Here is a 20,203-nt window from a genome sequence, read left to right as displayed (position 1 = left end):
CCTTCCTCCTCTCCCAGCTTGCGTGTCAGAGGCACACCTTCCTACACACAGAATATGTGACTGCCCACGTGCTGTCATTTCTAGGGCTCTAGGAAGGACCCCACCCTCCGAAGAGGCCCTTTTCTCCTTTCCAGTGTCTGTTAACCCATTTATTGTGGAGATGAGGCTTAGAGCAAGCTCAGCTGGATGGTGTCTCAGAACTGTGGTCTGAACCCTCCTCTGAACAGATGAGGGAGCTAAGGTTCAGCTATGGGAAGAGACGTGGCTTAGGTCACACAGTCTTTGCCCATTGCCCTTTCTACTGCCCCACCAAAGCTGTGCAAGGTTGTGCCACTGCAGAAGTGTCCCCTTGCTCCTGGCTTTCATCTAGCTCCAAAATAAGCATTAGAAACTACTAGTGGACATGGACTTGGAGAGATTATCTCCAGGTGGATGTCTCTGTTGACAGCAACTCTGTTAAACTAAAGTGACATCTTTTGGCCCCCAGTGACAGGAAAAACAATATATTTTACCTCCCTGAAATTTCATTTGTGTCTTCACCAATTGGTAACCTTTTTCAGCCTTCTCTTTGCCTGTTTCATTAATGCCAAGATCTGTAGCCCCTCCAGAGGCTGCTTCTAGTGAGTGGGAACTGGGAATAAAGAGAACAAAGGATAGTGGGGCATTGTTTCTTTTAGGCATTGCTTTTGGCTGACAGTAGAAAACCTGATTAAACTGTGGCTTAAACAAATGAGAGCTTTTGCTTTGTTCATGAAACAAGAAATTCAGAGGTTGGCAGTTGCCACCTTCGTCCAGTTGCTCAAGGATACTGGGGCCAAGTTCCTGAAGAGTCTTTTGGACTTATCCTCATGGTCACAAGATGGCTGTTATACCCAGCCAACACATTTGTGTTCCAGGTAGCAAGAAGCAGGAAGGGGTGTGGGGGCTTATCAGAAAAGCAAAGTCTGTTTCAGAGATCCTGCTTAGATTGCATTGACTTGGTCACCCACAGCTCCAAGGGATTCTGGAAAGGTACGTTTTCAGACTTCCAGCCTCTAAAATAGAGGAAGACAAGGGAAAAGAGGGATAGAATAGGTGTTCAGCGAGGCAACCTCAGGTATTTATTCCATTCTGTCGGTTTTATGGTTTACGTTATACCCCTGGGCCTCTCACAGCCCACCCTCTAGGTCAGGTCTTAGTGGTCCCCTCAGGCAGACACAGTGCAGACGTGTTTAGGGAGGTGCCACGGGCTGCACAGTGAGGCAGAGGTAGTGCTGAGTCATACACCCAGGTTTCCAGCCCCCAGGTCTGCACTGTTCCCCCATCCTCACTGTTCGCACAGCAGGGTGAGGCTTGGCACCATAGAAACCTCATGAGTCTCTTGTCTCCCAGGCCTGGCGTCAGTGGAAGCCTATAGCTACAAGACCAACGAGTGGTTCTTCGTGGCCCCAATGAACACACGGCGGAGCAGTGTGGGTGTGGGTGTCGTAGAGGGTAAGGAGCGGCAGTGGGTGGTGGCCTGTTCCTGCCCTGGCCCCTGGGCCTTCTCCTGGTGTCCTGACTCTATTCCTCCCGTTACTGCTGAGTCTGGTACTAGTATCCTGATGAGCAGATGAGAAGAATTGAGACTCAGAAAGGTGAAGCTACTGGCCCAAGGCTAGAAAGTGGGTGAGCTGGGTTGGGGGGCGTGGGAGGAGCCTAGAGGGGAGATGCTGGCCTGTTGCTTTGGCCACTTGTCTCTGTTACGAGTTGGAGAATCCAGAGTCAAGATATAACCCAGGAGTATAATGTGGAGGGGGTGAGAGTCAATTGTTTGTTTAATTTTGTCCTCATGTTCACATGTTAAGCATTATTAACAGAGCCCCGAGTGAGGTGGGCACCTTTCCCCGGTTCTGATTAGTCACTACAAGACAGGTTGGTGGGTCCTGCTCTAGTCAGGAAAGGTGTGTGCGGTGAGACAGGAGCGAATGGTGAGGTCTGGGGCCTGTTTAGACAGTGCACTGTAGTTTTTAAACGGTTTTCATCTCCAATTTCTCATTTTGTTCCTAAAACTCTCCTGAAGGAGATGGGCAGGACTTAGATTTTCTCTGTTCTCCAGAAAGGGAAACTGGTCCCAGAGGGGTAATCAATGTGCCCTGTGCTAGTAAATAGCACAGCCACTCCTTGAACCCAGGTCTTCTAACTCCCAACTCAGACCATTAGCAAATGCTAATAGAGAGACATTTTAGAAATATGTATGAATTCAACGTATTAAAGCATAGAGTATTATTTGGACTAAAATGCTATACTTTGCAGGACAACACTGATTCATTAACCTGTCCTGAAGTGGGAATTTAGCTGGAAATCTGTGCATTCACACATGTATACAGGCATTTTCTATGTCACGTGCACACACAACACATACACATGCTTCGGGGAGAGTGTAATGTGCGGTGAGTTAGACATTAATATAAGGATTCTTTTCTCTCGCTGCATTTCTTGGTCCATACCAGTATTATGTAGTTTAAATTTTAATTTAAAAGTATATTGTTCTAACATACTGAATGAGTCATCTTAGTGAGTGCAAGGATTTTTGTCCTCCTACCGAGATAAAATTGTTTCTTGCAATCTCATCCTCCCGTTGGAACAGAAGTTGATTTGTCTGCCAAATGCAAGTGCTTTGTCTAGCCACCTTCCCATTTCCCCCCTTTTTCCTTAGCCAGGAATATCAAACAATAGAGTTGGGGTTAAAAATAGCATATCCCTGAAAGGAGAAACACTGAGTGGGTATTTTTTCAGCTGACGCAGAGTTGGAATGGTGGATGGGGGTGGATTAGGGGAGATACCTTCCTGGTACTCATCTGAAATACTCCCCTTGACAGAGCCTTCTGCGAGCACGTTCTGTGTGGCAGAAGTGCCGTGCGGTAGCACGCCCTGTTGACCCGGAGGACAGACTGGGGATTTATTGATCTTGTCCAACCTGAATCTGAAGCTCTTTCGGCTGGGAGTCACCCTGGGGCAGCAGAGTCCAATGGACAGCTTTGGTGAGAATGTCCAGGGAGGGTCTTAAGTGGAGGCTCCTTCCCCGTGGCCCTGAAGATACAGCTCCCCACGCTGTCTGCACAGAACCCGCCTCCCTCTCATCGTCTCCTTACCATGGCTACATAGCCTAAATAACACTGGGGAAAAAAGAAAGAAAATCAGGATCATCTGCTACTGGCTGCCTTGAAGAATCTCTATGTAGGAAGAGGGACAGTGAGGCTGGGAGATTAGGCAGAAGCTCCCTGCAGAGCGGAGGTCGTGTGTTACAGAGCCTGGGGTTGCCCTCAGGAGCTTCTCTTCTCCTCCACGCCCCAGGCCTGTCTCCTCCCTAGTGAGGGACAGCTGGCTGGGCAGGTGGTTACCTCTGAGCCAGACACACCACGAGAGTAGCCTGGGTCCTGGGGGAGCTCTGAGTCAGGATTTTGCCCTCCGGCTTAGGCGAGGGCAGAGTCAGGAGGAGGTGTCCTTTTCTTCTAGAAGGGCTGGTTGAGAGGGCTGTGGGGGCAGAACACAAACCCAGGCTCAATGATAGAAGAAGGAATAATTTTACATCTGATGCAGCAAACGTCCTGATGGTACAACATAGTTCTGAGCCTGAGAATCTCTTTCTAACTTAAAATGATTGTAGATTTTTCACATACTTGGTGGTACTCTTGGTACCTCTCCATTAAGAAAGCACATAGTGACCAAAAAAATCTTTTGATTGAGTAACCCTGTTAAGTAGATTTGCATCTGGTGGTGTTTATTTAGTCTGTAGCTAGTGTTTAAGATCCTTATTATAATTCCAGGGTCCCCATAGGACTGAGACCCCAGGTGAGGTAGGACACCCACACCCAACACACACACACACACACACACACACACACACACACACACACACACACACACACACACACACACACACACCCCCACACACACACGAGACCTTCCCACTGTATTCTAAGACTACATGTTAAACCCAAATGTTTGAATCTCTCTCTGAGATCATTCAAATACCAGTTTCCTTCCCCCTTGCCCAACCTCACCAGCATCCTCAGAACAAACTGTTGCTCTTTGATAGCCGTTTATGGTATTTTATTTTTAAAATAGGTGATGGTGCTTCAGGGGTCTTGTGTATGGCTCAGAGATTGCAAGGGGGTCTGCAGATAAATTCCAGCCAACCCATCCCACAGTGCACACAGAGCACTCCATTCACACGTTCTGCCTGCCCGGGTTGTGGACAGAGAACAAAACATGGAGGAGACAATGTTTGGGTTCTTGTTGGAGAATATTTTTCCTTATTTGTTCTGTCTGCTGTTGTGAGCCTTTACCCAGAAAGTCTGCCTGCCTGGCTGCACCTGGGGCCCTCAAGCTTTCCGTCTCTCCGGTGCCTTGTTCTGGAGAAGATCTAATGAGTTCACTAGGAAGAATATGTTGAGCCCCAGTGACAGCAGGCCATCGCTTTGCACTGGCTGTTTGGGGTGTGCTTTTTGAGAAAGAGGTTCAGTCAGTACTGCTTTGAGGAGGAACTCAGGGCTTAAGAGGAAGTAGGAGACAGAGTCGTGAAGCATGCTTACCATGGTTGGGGAGGGAGTCGTGGTCTTCCTGGGGGAGAGTGTCCTGAATCCTGATGGAGGTGAGGGTGCCCCAGTGGGTTACAAGTGGAGTTTCCGCCACGCTCCAGTTCTATGCGAGTCTGAAGCACCACCCTCAGCCACTTTGTCTGTTCCAGGGAAGCTATATGCCGTTGGGGGTTATGATGGGGCTTCCCGCCAGTGCCTGAGCACCGTGGAGCAGTACAACCCAGCGACCAATGAGTGGACATACGTGGCAGACATGAGCACTCGTCGCAGCGGCGCAGGTACGGTGTGTGTGGGGGGGCAAGGTCAGGGGGCAGGCTGTGTCTGATCTCACAGGTGGGTCTGGAGGCCAAGAGCTTAACATTCTACCTTATTTTCCCTCCCTCTTCTCTCCTTTCAGTGTATATAATCCCATTTGCACCTTTGCAGCTGACACAAGCACTTAGGAGTTAACCCTTCTCAGGGGGATCCCTTTGGTAGAGAACAGATGAGATCATATTCCCTTCATCGTCATCTCTTCCGTTTCTTTGGAGGTGTCTGCATCTCTTGAAAAGTGAAGCTTGCTATGTGCCAGGTGCTGTCCTAATAAGCACTTTCTATGCCTCATCTTATTTAATCCTCTTCACAGCCCTGCAGGGTAGACACGACGTAACTCCACTTAACAGATTTAGAAAGTAAGTCAACCAGGGGTTGAGTAATTAGCCCAAGGTCATATCATTAGTCACTGGCAAAGTTGGGATTCCTACTCAGGTTTGTTGCATTTTGAAGTTAGATTTTTTGGACCCCAGATTATCAGAGTCTCATTCTCATGAAGTAGTGTGACAAGCATGGCTGTCCCAGTCTTCCTTGGAAAAGCTAAACTCGCCTGTCTCTGTCTTGGGGGCTGAAAGCCAAGCTATTAGTGTTAATATCGGGAGATAAACTTATGTCTCCCCCCAACTTTTCTTCACTTCAGCCCCCTCCCCCGCATGGGAGGAGAATAAATCCCCACATGAGGCCCACTTCCGCCTCCTGTGGGAAGGCCAGGAGCTGTGTGGTCCTTTGGGATTTTCCAGGAAGTGGAGCAACAGCCCCTTCTTCCCTGCTTTGTCTGCCCCATCATCTAGGGGCCCAGAGGAAAGGGTCTGGGAGGGCAGAGGGAGGCGCTGGAGGCCGGGCATTGGCTCTCTGCTCGCGGTTCCTGTGGGAGTGGTGACTGATGACCAACCTGGCTGGCAGGAAGGCCATGTGACTTCTGGGAAGGGAAGCCACAACTGGGAGCTTTTTCCCACCATGTTATTACTTATCTTTCTTTTTGTATTTTTGGAGGTTGAGTTGTGATCTCATTTTATACAACCAAACACATGACCACTTCCTTAGTATTCCTTAAAAATTATGCTATTTTAATATTTTTCAAGAACCACTGTATGCTCACTGGTTAGAAAAGAAAATGCTGTATGATTCCATTTAAGAAACATTTGTGTTTGGAAGGCTATTTTTAGGGAGCTCGTCTCTGCTGATCTGAACAGGTTGGCCCTTCCTGAACGTGCAGCAAATGCATGGAAGTCAGGAGGGCTGGATCTTGGTTCTGGGTCTGCTCGAATGTCCCTGTGGTCTTGGCCTCTGATTCCTCAGATGTGAAATGAATGGGTTGCAATAGGTGTTGCCTAGGGCCCAGTTCAATTCACAGATCCTCTGGTTCTCCTGCCATCATAGGACTCTTTTAGTAGTTTTGGTTTACGGTACTGGTAGAATCTTCTTTGTATTTCCTGGAAATCCTGTGTGTGACTTGAGGTGTGCAAGAAAGTGTTCAAAGCCCAAGGAGGCAGGGACAGCTCAGCAGGAGTGGAGCAGCACACTGAGGTCTGTGGCTGTTTCTAGGAGTGCCTCAAGCAGAAAGTGTGGAGGGCCAGCTCCGGACAGAGCCACAAGCACAGACCCACCTTAGAAAGCTCAGGCTCATCTTGTGGACGGAGCTGCCTTTGGAGGCCTTGCTGCTCTGTCTCTGTCAGGCTGCCCAGGGGTTATTGCTGAGCGGAGATCACTGGGGCTGCTCAAGCCTCTCACGAGGCACAGTGACCTTGATTTAAGGGGTGGTATCTCTCCCGGAGGTGGCTTCTTTCCTCCGGTCACTGTCAGTGCTCTGGCCTCAGGCTCCCAGGGCAGCCTTTCTTTAGTGCTTCACATCCCTAAGATTTGGAGAAGCCTCACATCTGGAGTTGGGAACCCACATACTCGTCCTGGTAGGTGTTCTTTGGTGGCTAAAGGCCCAGAGACCCTGGCAGCAGGGGCTCCTGTGGCTCTAGGTCCAGGAAAGCTCTGTGTGGGCATTGGCAGAGCAGGCTGCAGAAGGGCACTGGTGCCCCTGAATGCCTGGAAGGCTGTTTGCTTCCTCAGCAGGGTGTGGGCAGTGCTAGCAGATGGCTGTGAGGAAAAGAGGCCATCTCTGTGTCCCAGCATGTGCTAGTTCCTCCTGCACATGGAGGTGAGGAAGGTGAGGCAGCTTGGGAACACACTGAATTTCATTTAACTCAGGTCCGTAAGATAGCCACTGTCGATACACCACCACCATCTGCTGTTAGTTTAGGGCAACTGCGAGGAGCCATTTGCACACCTGCATAATTGCTGGTGGGATTTTCCACATCTTGTCATTCAGACAGTATTTGTTGAGAACCTACTACGTACCGTCACGCACAGGGAAACAGTCATGATAAGACAAACATGGTTCTTGTCCATATGAAGTTTATATTCTGGAAATCTAGTCCTTGGGTCTGAAACCTGACTGCACATTCCAATCACCTGAGGTACCTTTTCTGATTCCTGACCAGTGTCTCTGGGAGTGAGGTTGTGGAATCTGTGTTTTCAAAAATTCCCCAGCTAATTGAGCTGTCCACGCAGTGGAGTAGTCTGTGGTCCACTGGAACTACCGATCTAGTCCAGCTCCCTCACTATGCAGTTGGAATACTGAGGCCCCGAAAGGGAAGCACCACCTGGCGGGCAGGTTAGAGACACAGGTCCAGAACCCAGGTGTCCTGGCCACCACATCAGCTGCTCTTTTTAGGCACTCGGGCTTTCTGGATTTTATTTCCTTGACTTGTATCAGAGGATGTTAAAAGGTTATGGTAAAAACCTGTAAATGATGCAGTCCTGGCCCTCAGCTCAGGCTTACCACCATCGTGAGTGATTCAGTGCCCCTCTGCCATCTAAGGAGGAGAGCACGGGGGCAGAAAGAACAGCTTCTGCTTCAAGACAAGCAGGGAGGCCTCAGCAATAATGATCTCAGCACACCTGCTGTGTAGTTTCCATTTCAACTCTTTTTACTACACACACACACAAACACACGCCTATATATATTATATATATAATATTTATTTTTATGTGTCTGAATAGAAATGAGGTTATGTTTGCTTTATATTTGGCGGTTTTCAAGTTGATTTTATAAGGCAGGTAGGTGTCATTATATTTGTTTTATAGACGAGGACCCTGAGTTCCAGGGAGACAGAACAGCACTCCCCCTGTCACCCTGCCGGCGATGGCTGCCCAAGACTGGACTCCAGGCCTCCTGGTTTCTGGTCGCTGCAGCCAGCCTGAGGCTGGGACTCTGTGCTCTGCCTTTCAGGCGTTGGGGTCCTCAGCGGGCAGCTGTATGCCACAGGGGGGCATGATGGGCCCTTGGTGAGGAAGAGTGTCGAGGTTTACGATCCTGGAACAAACACCTGGAAGCAGGTGGCAGACATGAACATGTGCCGGCGCAATGCAGGTAATATGACTGCTCCCTCCTCTCCTTCCGGGGGAGGTTGTGGGTGTTTTCTCCCTGCAAACACTAGCTCTAAAAGAGAGGCAGAGGGGAGAGGCTCCCATGGCCTGGGGCTGAGCTTGTACCCTGAGTAGGGAGTGTCCATTTGCTGGGCAGGGGAGAGCTTGGAACCCACAAAGCTAGCCACGGGGCGCCTCACAGGGCCCCCTCTTAGATGCAGAGGGTTCCTTCTCTCCCAGTGAAGGATGATGACTTTCACTGCACATAGATGGACACAGACCCAGAAGAGCCTCTGGTTGCCATCTGTGCCCCCAGCCCAGTGGCTTTGTTGGGTAGCTAAGCATAGGGCTGTGTGGACAGTGTCAGACAATCATACTTGGTTCTATCTTTTCTTTGCCAGTGTCTGGCTATGAGAACCTCTCACCTCCCACCAGAAACCAATTTCCCTCCTTTCAAGGGTATCCATGAAAGGATTCGTGATCCATTCTCCGATAGGACCACTTTCCTTATTCCCTTCTTTGTATTTTCTGTCTCTCCTTCCCTTCCCTTCCCTTCCCCTTTTCCTTCCTGTAGGAATGATTTTCCTTAGAGTGTTTAGGTTTTTTATGCCTGGAGCCTGACACCCCTATTAAACCATTTCCTTTTAGAACTTTGCCCTATGGGTTGTGTCCTATGTTGGTATATCTTGCTTTATGCCTTCTTACTCTATCATAGTGTTGGCTTAGCCCAATTTCCCAGGCTGAAAATACAAGCAGGTGACTTTCAGGCAGACTTATTTCCTTTATACTCAAATTACCTGCTTGCTAAACCCATTTGCAGCTGACTTGTTGAAAGCGTAAACAAGAAAAAGAGGGGAGTTTATTAATTTGGTCATTGTCTAAGCCTGCTGTGATATAACCTGGCATTTGGCCTTGAGCCACACAAGTGAGGAATTACAGAACCTTCAAGCAGCTAATTCAAGAAGTAGGTTTAGATGTAAATGCATGTGTATACACACATTCACATATAGATATTTCTATTTTTTGTAACAAAAATGGAATCATACTGTAATACTGGTTTATAACCTGCCTTTTTAATCCATTTTACAATCTTTTATGAATATCTTATTATAACACTAAACATATTTACATAATATTATTCTAAATGGCTATAACATAATTTAAATAACCAAGCTACTATTGGACTTTTAGGTCATTTCCATCTTTTCTCTAAGTAATGCTTTGGTTATTATAAATAGTCTTTATAGCTAATTAATGCACACATTAAAATTATTTCCTTAGAATAAAAGACCAGAAGTGAAACTTTTGAATCAGAGGGAGTATATGTACTTTTGACACCACCCAGGAAGGTGATGCATTTTATACTCACCAGTATTTGAGAGTATGTTCACCAACACTGATAATTACTACTTTTTGAGCATCGTTAATCCCTGAGTCTAATTTTGAAAAAATACACAGTATATTGGACTACAGCCTTTTAAATCTTGATGAGCAGTACTTACATTTTCCTACTCTTGAGTCCCTGCTACATGAGACCGTGCCTCCAAACCAGCTCACTCTGAGATCAGGGTGGGTAGGAAGCCTTTTCCCCGGGAACTGTATGTGGATTCAGACCCCAATTGTGTAAAGGGATCACAGACACAACCATTAGTGCCCCACAGTGTGGATAAAATGGTTTATCAGGGAACAGCTAACAAGCAGAGTAGTAGTGTACATGAAATCTCCTGAGTTGTCTCCTTCCACACGTAGCTCAGACTGGGCGTGGGAGGCCTGCATGCACCAGTGGGCAATGCTGCAGTAGAATGGGGTCTGTACCTACAGTGCTCTGCCTATTCTTAGGGTCAAGGGCAGGGAACACCTGTGGGGCTATGTCGTCATGAAAGCTCCCTGGTCAGAGACGTGACCTTGTTAGGAAGGGGGATCCTTAGATCCCAGTGGCTGTTGTGTGTTCCTCCGTTGAGCAAACTTAAACCCTAGGAGCCAATTGTCTGTTATTCTAGCAGGAAGGGGAGGAAGAGCGCCTCCAGGGCCATCCAGACTTGTCTCTGGTCCATCCCCTTGCTGCTCCTGCTGTCATGCCTTCTCTGGCCTCTGTTTGATCCCCAGGGGTCTGTGCAGTGAATGGGCTCCTGTATGTGGTTGGAGGGGATGATGGATCCTGTAACCTGGCTTCGGTGGAGTACTACAATCCTGTCGCTGACAAGTGGACGCTGCTGCCAAGCAACATGAGCACAGGGCGGAGCTATGCAGGTCAGTGTGCTCCACCCCCATCCTGGGGCCCAGGTGGGGTGGGGCAGGTGGGGGCCAGGTTAGCTTGCTTAACTTGGGGCTGAGTGCCTCCTTCAGGCATGGCAGATGATTGTCACATGTCACCACTCCTTCATTCTGCGCCCACAGCAGATACCCATAATTAGCACTCGTTTCCCCAGCGAAGCTGAATGTAGCCATAGAATTCTTCTTGACACAGTGTTCCAGGGAGCCACTTCCTGATCTGAATTGTCATAAGAGGTTTTAGAATTTCATTGCCCTTCCTGATTTGTTTTGTGCTGGGCCCCTAGGTGGAATAAGATACAGTTCTTGCTTTCCAGAAATTAAATGGAAAGATAAGACCTACCTACAAAAATAGGAAATACAAGATGATGTACATGTAAGTTCTAAATGAAATGTACTGCACAGGCTTTAGGACATGACATGCCAGGGAACACTTCCTGGAAGAGCTGGAGCCTGATTAAACTTTGAGGGTGGGTCACAGTCATAGAGGTAGCTGCCCTTTGCCAGCTGCCCACTCCCTGGGCCACAAAGCAGTCTGTTAGGTACAGTGTATACATACACTCTTATCTTTTCAACAACCCTGTGGTTGAATGAGACTCCATTCCATTTTATAGATGATGAAACGGAGGTTTGGAATGTTTAAGTAATCTGCCCAAGACCATGTGGCTAAAAAAATGTCAGGGTCAGAATTGAAACCCAGGTCTGAGTCGCAAGCCCATGCCTTTTGTGCTACTCTAGCTCAGGGTTGGGGGAAAAAGCATTCTAAGCAAGAAGCTGGAGGGAAGAAGGAGGAATGAGGTGGCTATAGAGGCTTATTCCTGGTGGGGTGTGTGATGGTTTTGATGAGGTGTGGGGGACAGGATCAGAGTCAGTGGGGCTGAGGTTGAGGGTCTATAGGGAGACAAGCAAACATAGATATCTATGAGGTATTGGTTTGGCCAAAAAGTTTGTTCGTTTTTTCCCATAAGATGGCTCTAGTAGCAGTTAGTTGTCTTTAATATCATTTGAAACAATTTTGTTAGATTGTATTGTGACAGCTGTCATATCAGCGTGTAGTTTTAAAAAAACATCAAAACTGGGGAATTTTTGTGTAGCCATTTTATAATATTAATGGAAGAAAAAAAGCAACATTTTTGGCATGTTATGCTTTATTATTTCAAGAAAGGAAAAAACGCAACTGAAACGCAAAAAAAGATGTGTGCAGTGTATGGAGAAGGTGCTGTGACTCATCGAACGTGTCAAAAGTGGTTTGCGAAGTTTTGTGCTGGAGATTTCTCGCTGGACAATGCTCCCTGGCCGGATAGACGAGTTGAAGCTGATAGCAATCAAATCGAGACATTAACTGAGAACAAGCAATGTTATACCACGTGGGAGAGAGCTGACATACTCAAAATACCCAAATCAAGCGCTGAAAATCATTTGCACCAGCTTGGTTATGTAAATCGCTTTGATGTTTGGGTTCCACATAAATTAAGCGGGGGGAAAAAAACCCTTCTTGACCGTATTTCCGCGTGCGATTCTCTACTTAAACATAACGAAAACATTCTGTTTTTAAAACAAATAGTGATGGGCGATGAAAAGTGGATACTTACAATAATGTGGAACGGAAGAGATCATGGGGCAAGCGAAATGAATACCACCAACCACACCAAAGGCCGGTCTTCATCCAAAGAAGGTGATGTTGTGTATATGGTGGGATTGGAAGGGAGTCCTCTATTATGAGCTCTTTCTGGAAAACCAAACAATTAAGTCTAACAAGTACTGCTCCCAATTAGACCAACTGAAAGCAGCACTCGATGAAAAGCGTCCGGAATTAGTCAACACAAAATGCATAATCTTCCATCAGGATAACGCAAGACCGCATGTTTCTTTGGTGACGAAGTAAAAACTGTTACAGCTTGGCTGGGAAATTCCGATTCATCCGCTATATTCACCAGACAGTGCGCCTTCGGATTTCCATTTATTTAGGTCTTTACAAAATTCTCTTAATGGAAAAAAATTCAATTCCCTGGAAGACTGTAAAAAGCACCTGGAGCAGTCCTTTGCTCAAAAGATACAAGGTTTTGGGAAGGTGGAATTATGCGGTTGCCTGAAAAATGTCAGAAGGTAGTGGAACAAAACGGTGAATACGTTGTTCAATAAAGTTCTTGGTAAAAATGAAAAATGTGTCTTTTATTTATACTTAGAAACTGAAGGAACTCTTTGGCCAACCCAAGAACTCAGCTCCTTGTATTTGGTTCTCCAGAAACTGGAAGAATTAGAGCTAAAGTTTATTTATTGAGCATGGACAATGTGCCAGGCATCATCCTAAGTATTTATGACCATTATCATGGATAATCTCCGTCATAACTCCAATGGTACTCTTATTCCGTTTTCCATCTTGTTTGGATTTCAGTGCAAAGGAGGATTATGCCATGCAGGCTCAAAGGGGTTTGTATCGCATTCTGTCTGTGCAAGGCTTCAATTAATGAACTTATTTAATTTTTTTTTCTCATTTAGGATTTTTCTCAATCAAATAGAAAAGATTTTAGAGGCATTTTGGTCCTAGAGTGATTCTGTTCTCATGGTTAATTATTAAAAACTAGCACTGTCATTTTCTCTCCAAAGCTGAAGTGGGAAGTACAGGGCATTTTCCTGTATGAGGCAGCGAGGCCAGTGAGCGATCCCACCTTGCCTCCACGTGAGCCTTCATGAGAGGGGAAGGTGCAGGTGTGAGTAGTTAGAATTTTGTGTAAGTGCTGAATATTTCATGTCCATTTCTTTACTGTTTGCCCACCCCATTAGTAGGTGGGAAGGAGATGAGCAGAGGTGCGATTTGTGTTCAAACCCATTGACTGAGTGAATCTCTTTTCTTAGAATCTATGGATATGGCCTAAAATGCAAAGACTTATGGACAAAGTTATTTATTGGAGCAAAAAACTGAGAATTACTTAATGTCTGACATGAGGGAAATAGCTAAATAAGTTGTGGAATATTTATACAGTGGACATGTTTTTAATATGAGAAGATGTTTGTGACAGACTGGTTGAGAAGAGGATGATGCAAAATGTATGTACCGCGTGAACTCAGTCGAGCAGTCCTGGGTCATGGGGGTTAGAGTAGCTCCTGCTTACAGAAATGGATACTGGAGTCACACCTGAATTTGAGTCCCAGCTCTGCCACTAGCCCTGGAACTCTGGGCAAGGTAGTCAGTCTGACCGAACCTCTGTTTTCTCATTTGTAAAATGAGAATAAAATCATATCAAGTCTCTTAGGGCTGTAGTGAGAATGAAACATGATAATACGTGGAAAGCACTTAGCACAGTGCCTGCCTGGCAGGTAGAAACCACTCAGTCAATGATTGTGGTTATTATTAGTAAAGCCAGGAAATATTCCAAAAGAGCTAACGGTGACTCTCTTTGTATGTAGGGATTAAAGTTCTTTTTCTTGGTGTTCTTCTGTGTTTTCCAAAATTTCCATAATGAGAATATTTTATTTTTAGAATCAGAAGAGAAAGTTTATATAAGAAGCAATACAGGAGCCTGCTTTTTAAAGACATGCTCCCTTGAGAAAGAGGAGCCTCAGGTGCAGGCAAGATGTTCTCAAGGTCAGGCAGCACACATCTGGGTCTGAGGACTTGGGTTCTCCCCACTTCTAATCTTTTATGTCTGTGACTTTATCCAGGAATTAACATGAAATGCATGTCTTAGCAGAATGTCACCATTGGGGTGTCCTGGACTTTCTTTTAGCAACGTTCTCTCAATCTCATTTTCAACCAGAAGATTTGATAGTGGTGGTAATATGTTAAAATAAGGCTCCTAGTTACACCTTAACTATAAGTTAGAATTTGGTTCAGCTGCAGGTACCAGAAAAACTGACAGATACTTGCTTAGATAAGGAAGTATCTTTTTTTGTATGTATGTATTTGTCCCAGGCAGAAAGGAGTCCAGGGCTGGCCTGGTGCCTCAGAGTGTCATCGAAGAATCAGGTTTCTCTTGTGTTTTCTGTTCTGCCAGCTTTATGAATAGCTGCTGCTGCTGCCCCTTGCACCTTGCGTGAGCTTCTTCCAGGCGGGACGAGGAAGAAAACCAAAGTTGCAGCACTGGCAGACTTGTAGTTACAATCTCATGGGCCAGGGTCACATAGCACCTCCAGCTGCAAGGTAGTCTGGGAAGCTGACCTCATAACTTGCTGGTCTCTATAGCAGAGGACAGCAAATAGAAGGGATGTTGGATGAATCAGCCTATAGTATCTGCTGCATAACTGTAACCCCTTACAAGCAAGATTTTAGGCTCATAAGTTAGCTATTGAGTATGGTTCAACCTGGGCAAAACAGTAACACATACAGACATGTCTAGACTGTTTATCCAAGTATAGAATTTAGCATTGGAGGGGTCTTTCAGTTAGAAAATATTGAATATATGGGAATGGAGCCTGAAGAGGTACATGGACTTGCCTGAAGCCACAATGCAGTTTGACTGGTGGCAGAGCTAGGATGGGAATTCAGTTGTTCTTGCTACCATGAAGTCAGTCTATTGTTCTTTCTACTTCATTTCAGTGTCTTCTAAAAGGAGACATGTATCACTCATCACTTCTCTTAAAGTGATACAGATCTAGAGCTGTGAGGTTTCCAGTGCGGGTGCCGAGTGTCATTACAGTGAGCGCTGGGGTTGGGAAGGGGAGTCACTACGATATGATGTGAGTCGGTGTGATGATGCGGGGTGAGATCACTCACCTGTGGTGTTGAGGGACTGTGCTCTGTGTTTAACCATCGTGTGGAGACGTGGCTGTTAGAGCGGGAAGCAGCCGGCTGCTGGCAGCCTGAGTCCACGGACCCTTCAGTGTTTGGGTACAAATCGCGCCCATTTCCCTTGGCTGTGGCTTGGGGTGTTGTGGGTCACGAACTCCTTGTGATCCTGAATAAGTTCGGAGAAGCTAAGATGGTAACTTTCTCCCCCTTTCGTCTTAGGTGTTGCTGTGATTCACAAGCCCTTGTGACCCCAACTCCCGCTGCCAGGAGGTGGAGGAAGGGAGGGGTGCTGCCTGTGACTTGGCACGGTGGGACCACCACGCTGGCTGGGTGCCACTCGCTGCCGGAGTCTGCAGAGGAGCGGGGACCGCCCTCCTCCAACTTGGCAGTGTCGTCAGGGTGGGAAGACAGTGACCCACCTCCTGCTCCCGCAAGGTGTTTCGTCCTCTGCCCTGAGCAATGGGTTCCTGATAGCTCCGGCTGCACCTTTGAACGTTCTTTTGTGTGTTTCTACAGGGACATCAGAGAACCTGGAACCTGTGTGTGTGTGTGTGTGTGTGTGTGTGTGTGTGTGTGTGTGCAGAACGTGGTGATTCACTAAATTGGGGGGTGGTGATGGTCTGCTCCATTTCTATACTACTGATCCTTCCGCTATGCTAAAAATCAAATCACAGAAACCTCTCTTACGGATTTGCCCCATGGGGACCTTGAGACTACTAGAGCTGTTGTCTACTGGAAGTGCAGTTGGACATACCGGGAATGTCCAGAAATGACCAGGCCCATGTACTGGCCTAGACTACTCGCATTGTCTGCAGAAGAGTGGGGTGTTCTCGAAGCTGCCCCGTGTCCTCTGTGTGCTAGAACTAGGACCACAGGTTCTCTAGCCCCTCAGCTGGGTGCTCTTCCTTGGGCTCTTCTCCTGGAACTTCTTATCAGAACTGCCCAGTCTCTGGGCTACTGGTCTTTGAGGTCAAGGATTCCAGGTTTGGGAGATTTCATGTCTCTTCAGCTGGGAAAACTAGCTCTTCAGAGAAGCACTGAGTAACACACTGGAGGAAAAAAATACATGAAAAACAAAAACACAAGAAAACAAAGTGGTAAGGCTTCAGTCCTTGTCCATAGTGGTCCCAGAGAGAATCCTAGTTCTGGGTTTTCCTGGGATAGGACAGTCCCTGTTTATACTTATTATCCAGGTTTAATTTTTCAGAGCATCCCGTTTTACTCTCAAAAGTGTTCTGGTTTGGAGGCTAAGTAAAAGATCACCACACCTCCAAACCCAAAGATAGGTTTGTCCCTGCACTGGATGGGGTCACATGTGATTTACATGGACATGGATGAATTCAAAGGGGTGTATACTTGGCACCCTGGGCCTGGCCCTCGGCAGTCGGTCCAGTCTGTCTCACATCCTTGTCTTCCTTTCCTTGTGCTCTTCCCCCATTCCAGGCCTGTACTCTCTCGCCAATCCTCAGAACTTCCCCCTCCTATCTTCCCCCATGAGGGAGGACATGGTGGTGGGCCCTGAATGTGTGATCTCTCTCAGGAGTACTTGCATTTTGAGAGAGGAGCTTGAAGAAAGCTTTGCTAATTCACAGGTAAAAATGATTAATGACACATCTTCAGGCATCCGGAGGAGGGTATTTGAGGGCTCAGGGAGTCATTTGCATTTAAAAAAAAAAAAAAAGAACCTTAAAGCTGTACTGTTCCTGAACTAGCAAGTTGCTTATATTGGAATTTCCAGCATAAGGAGGGGAAGTCTTGTGTCTGGAGAAGAGTCTCACAACTTGGGGGCTGGAATTGACCCTTCCTGATGTCAAGGTCCACCTTTAGGGAGCCAAGGGGCTTTATGAACTCTGATGGTGGACTTCTCATACAACTGGGCAACTTCCAAGCAGGTTTCATAGGAGACTGTCATTCTCCCCACTTCACCCTGAAGTTATAAACCCAGGACTTTCCCCAGTGAGTTGGACACTTTGTGTATTTACTGTATATTTATTGTGCGTGAACCACTCAACTCCCCTGAGGGGGAAACATCTTCTGATGTTGAGCAGATGTTATTTCAGTGAGACATTTGGAGAATACCAAGGTACCCAGAATTTTTAGTAACCTTGGGCAGAGGCTGAAATATCCAGCTTTGGTGGACCTGGAAGAACAGCTCCAAAGGGATCAAGACATGCTGTTAGCTGGTTTGTTCTGCTCTTACCTGGCATGGAGGTGACTGTGGTCTCAAAGCTCTGCCTGCCTCTGGATCGGAAGCTGATGGAATGCGCTTTCTGTTCCAAATGTTCTTCCTCCCTCTCCGAGGAAGGTTTGGGACTTTGTTTCAGGGTGTGTGTGGGGGGGTGGGGTGGGGGATGGGGTTGGGGTCTGATGTGTGCCATCACACAGCTCCTGATTTCAGACGAAAGGTGAAGTTCCCCCCCAACACCTGGAAGCTGAACTTCCAGGCTTATCATGCTTATGTGGGGGGAGGCTATTGTTTGTGTGTCATCTTCTCAGAAAGGATCCCCTCCCTGAGAGCCAGCCAGCTGTGTTTCCTGCTTTTGGATTTTTGCTATTGACCCCACCTCACGTCCCCTTTCCCAGGAAGCACTGTCCCTGCTGGTAGTGCTGCTGAGGCCATGTTCGTTTTATCCTCATGTGTCCTTTCTCACGGGGACTAGAACACTGGTACGTCATCACCAAATAGCCAATCTCCTCTAGCTGCCCACAGATGCCATCCAAAACCTGTTGTCCCTTTATCACCAGGTACAATTCTGTCTCCACAGTGGGCACAACAGACTTATTTTCACGTCTGTGCTGGTCATGTGGTAGGTGAACCCCCCTGCATCCCCTCTTCTGGTGGCCACACCTGCTTGTGAATGCAGCTTTGCCTGTGGGATATCTGAAGTCTGATCACAGCGATGAAATGGAATTGCAGCCCAAGGTTAGAAGCAGCTTAGACACCACTTGGATTCTGATTTGGACAACAGAGAAGTCAGACTCTGAATTCCAAAGTTCTTTCTCATAAGTACCCAATGGCATCTCTCCGTCTAATAAGTTGCAGTATTATGCAAATGAAAGTGACCTCATTTTCTGCTATGCAATAAGAATACTTAATTCTATTTCATGACAGACCAGTTGCAATATCCCCTAAGATGCTTTTTGAGCTGTCTTACTTTGATATCTGTTGTATAATGTTTGTATATTCCTGAGCCAGATCCTTTCAAAGATTGCCTTTTTATAAAACTGAAGCTACAGCTTTCAGGCTAAAATTTTAATGTAGATATTTTTATAAAGTAATTTTTCACGATATTTGAATTGCTTTTTATTGTCCATGATAATGAAATGTTATGTTCTATGCATCATTCACTCTCAAACATCGTTCATGCCTGTAGCTATCTTCCCTTTGTTTCTCACCCTCCCCAAACTTCAGTAGCTCCAGGTTGACTTGGAAGCTTCTTTCTTACACCACATTCAAGGGAGATTGCTGAAAAAACACAATCACTGGTGTTTACTGAATTGTTTAGGGACTAACATTAAGCCTGACTCAGCCCTTCCACATCTATGTTGCCGATCTGCTTTTCTTGGAGTCTGTTTTTGGCAGGGTGAGGCAGGGGGGACTCTGGTTGGCCCATCTCCTGGCATCTCTCACAGCCTGGCACGGAGCCTGGCATGCTGTGGCATGGAGAAGCCCAGGGAAAGGCCTGCCCTTCAGCGCATAGTCCCGGGAGTTTTCCTAGATCGAGCTGACTAGTCTTCATTCTTTTCTGTCTCCTTATTCTTCGGAGCTTCAGGCTTAAGGCTTTTGCTGCTGGATGATGTCCCTTCTGGAAGCATCTTGTCGATGAACTTTAAAAGAGGGCTCGTTCCTCATGCTCCCCACTAAGAATGTGATCAGCATGTGCTTTGCAGATGTTCATGCTACACTTACAGCTTACTTGTTTCTTGAGCTGTGTCTACACTCCAGGTTCTGTTTTGTGTATTTATCTGCCAATTAGTCTCATTTTAAAAAATCTTTATTTTTATTATTATTGGGACAGGTGCCATTTGAATTGCCTCCACGCTTGCTCCCCGTTTGCACCTTGACAGATCAAATTGGGAAGTTGAGCAAATTCATAATCCAGTTAGCTGGAGGTTCTCTGTTTGCCTGGAGAAGCGAGGAGGTTGGAATGTGTTTTTTTTTTTTTTAAGTGTTTGCACTATTTAGAGTCCTAAGCCCCTCATATTCAGCTGTGCTGTGTATCTACTGACCAAGCAGGAGAGCCGGCAGCACTTCTGACGTTTGGGAGTGCCTGAGGCCTCTTCTGTAGTGGATAATCACAACCTCAGAGCCCCTGTGCAGCCTCCATCGTGGGGCTCAGTGACTTGTAGCTATAGCATCTGCCAAGGCAGTAATGCATGGGTCAGTGGCATTTGGAGCAACAAAGTGCCCTGGTGCGGTGTTCTTGCCTTTGGTTATGAGATTTCAAATTATTTTCCCCCCTTTTTAGTGGCAATAAGGACCCTTGTTGAATTTCTTGTTTAATTCGTATGTGATGTGTAAAATACTTTCTTTGAAAGAAGATTCAAGACACTGAATTTGTGTGTCTGTGTGGGTGCCATGTCCATGTGGTTGTCCGTAGGCAGGCAGACTTGATCCCTGACACCCTGTACACCACACTGCGTAGGTCGGGTCCTTGATCTGGTGGTCTCTGCTTGGACGGTAGGGAGCATAGAGTTTGTAAAAGAAGACTTGTCACATGCTCCATCAGTTACAGTGCTAGCTGAAGAAACAGTTCCTCACATGTATTCTTTTAACAGGAATTGTGTTCTAGGTTCCCATACTTTATGTTCCTTTAACTTTAATAAAAGCTGAACTGTGAGAACCTTTCTCAGTATTTCATTTCTGTAGTCCAGTCTCTTTACTCAGTCTCAGACATGAAAAGGGCAG

The 20,203-nt window shown here is 46.6% G+C and overlaps 1 protein-coding gene across 5 annotated transcripts in view; it reads left to right on the top strand.

Moving 5' to 3' along the window:
* KLHL3 (kelch like family member 3) overlaps positions 1–16,979 on the top strand; it is a 110,049-nt gene extending 93,070 nt beyond the window's left edge. For 3 of the 5 annotated variants that reach the window (XM_060296249.1, XM_030869540.2, XM_060296247.1), the window contains 5 exons: positions 1,372–1,473; positions 4,712–4,840; positions 8,158–8,298; positions 10,401–10,544; positions 15,514–16,979. In XM_060296249.1, coding sequence (XP_060152232.1) covers positions 1,372–1,473; positions 4,712–4,840; positions 8,158–8,298; positions 10,401–10,544; positions 15,514–15,542 — 545 coding nt within the window. In that variant the 3' untranslated portion in view covers positions 15,543–16,979. Of the gene's footprint in view, positions 1–1,371; positions 1,474–4,711; positions 4,841–8,157; positions 8,299–10,400; positions 10,545–11,726; positions 11,886–15,513 lie in introns of those variants that run through there. The other 2 variants (XM_060296246.2, XM_060296248.1) reach the window with 2 other exon arrangements.
* Positions 16,980–20,203: the final 3,224 nt, after the last annotated feature.

This window comes from Globicephala melas, chromosome 3 (genome assembly GCF_963455315.2).
Source record: "Globicephala melas chromosome 3, mGloMel1.2, whole genome shotgun sequence".
Lineage (NCBI taxonomy): Eukaryota > Metazoa > Chordata > Mammalia > Artiodactyla > Delphinidae > Globicephala > Globicephala melas.
This window is presented reverse-complemented; position numbering and strand designations above follow the sequence as displayed.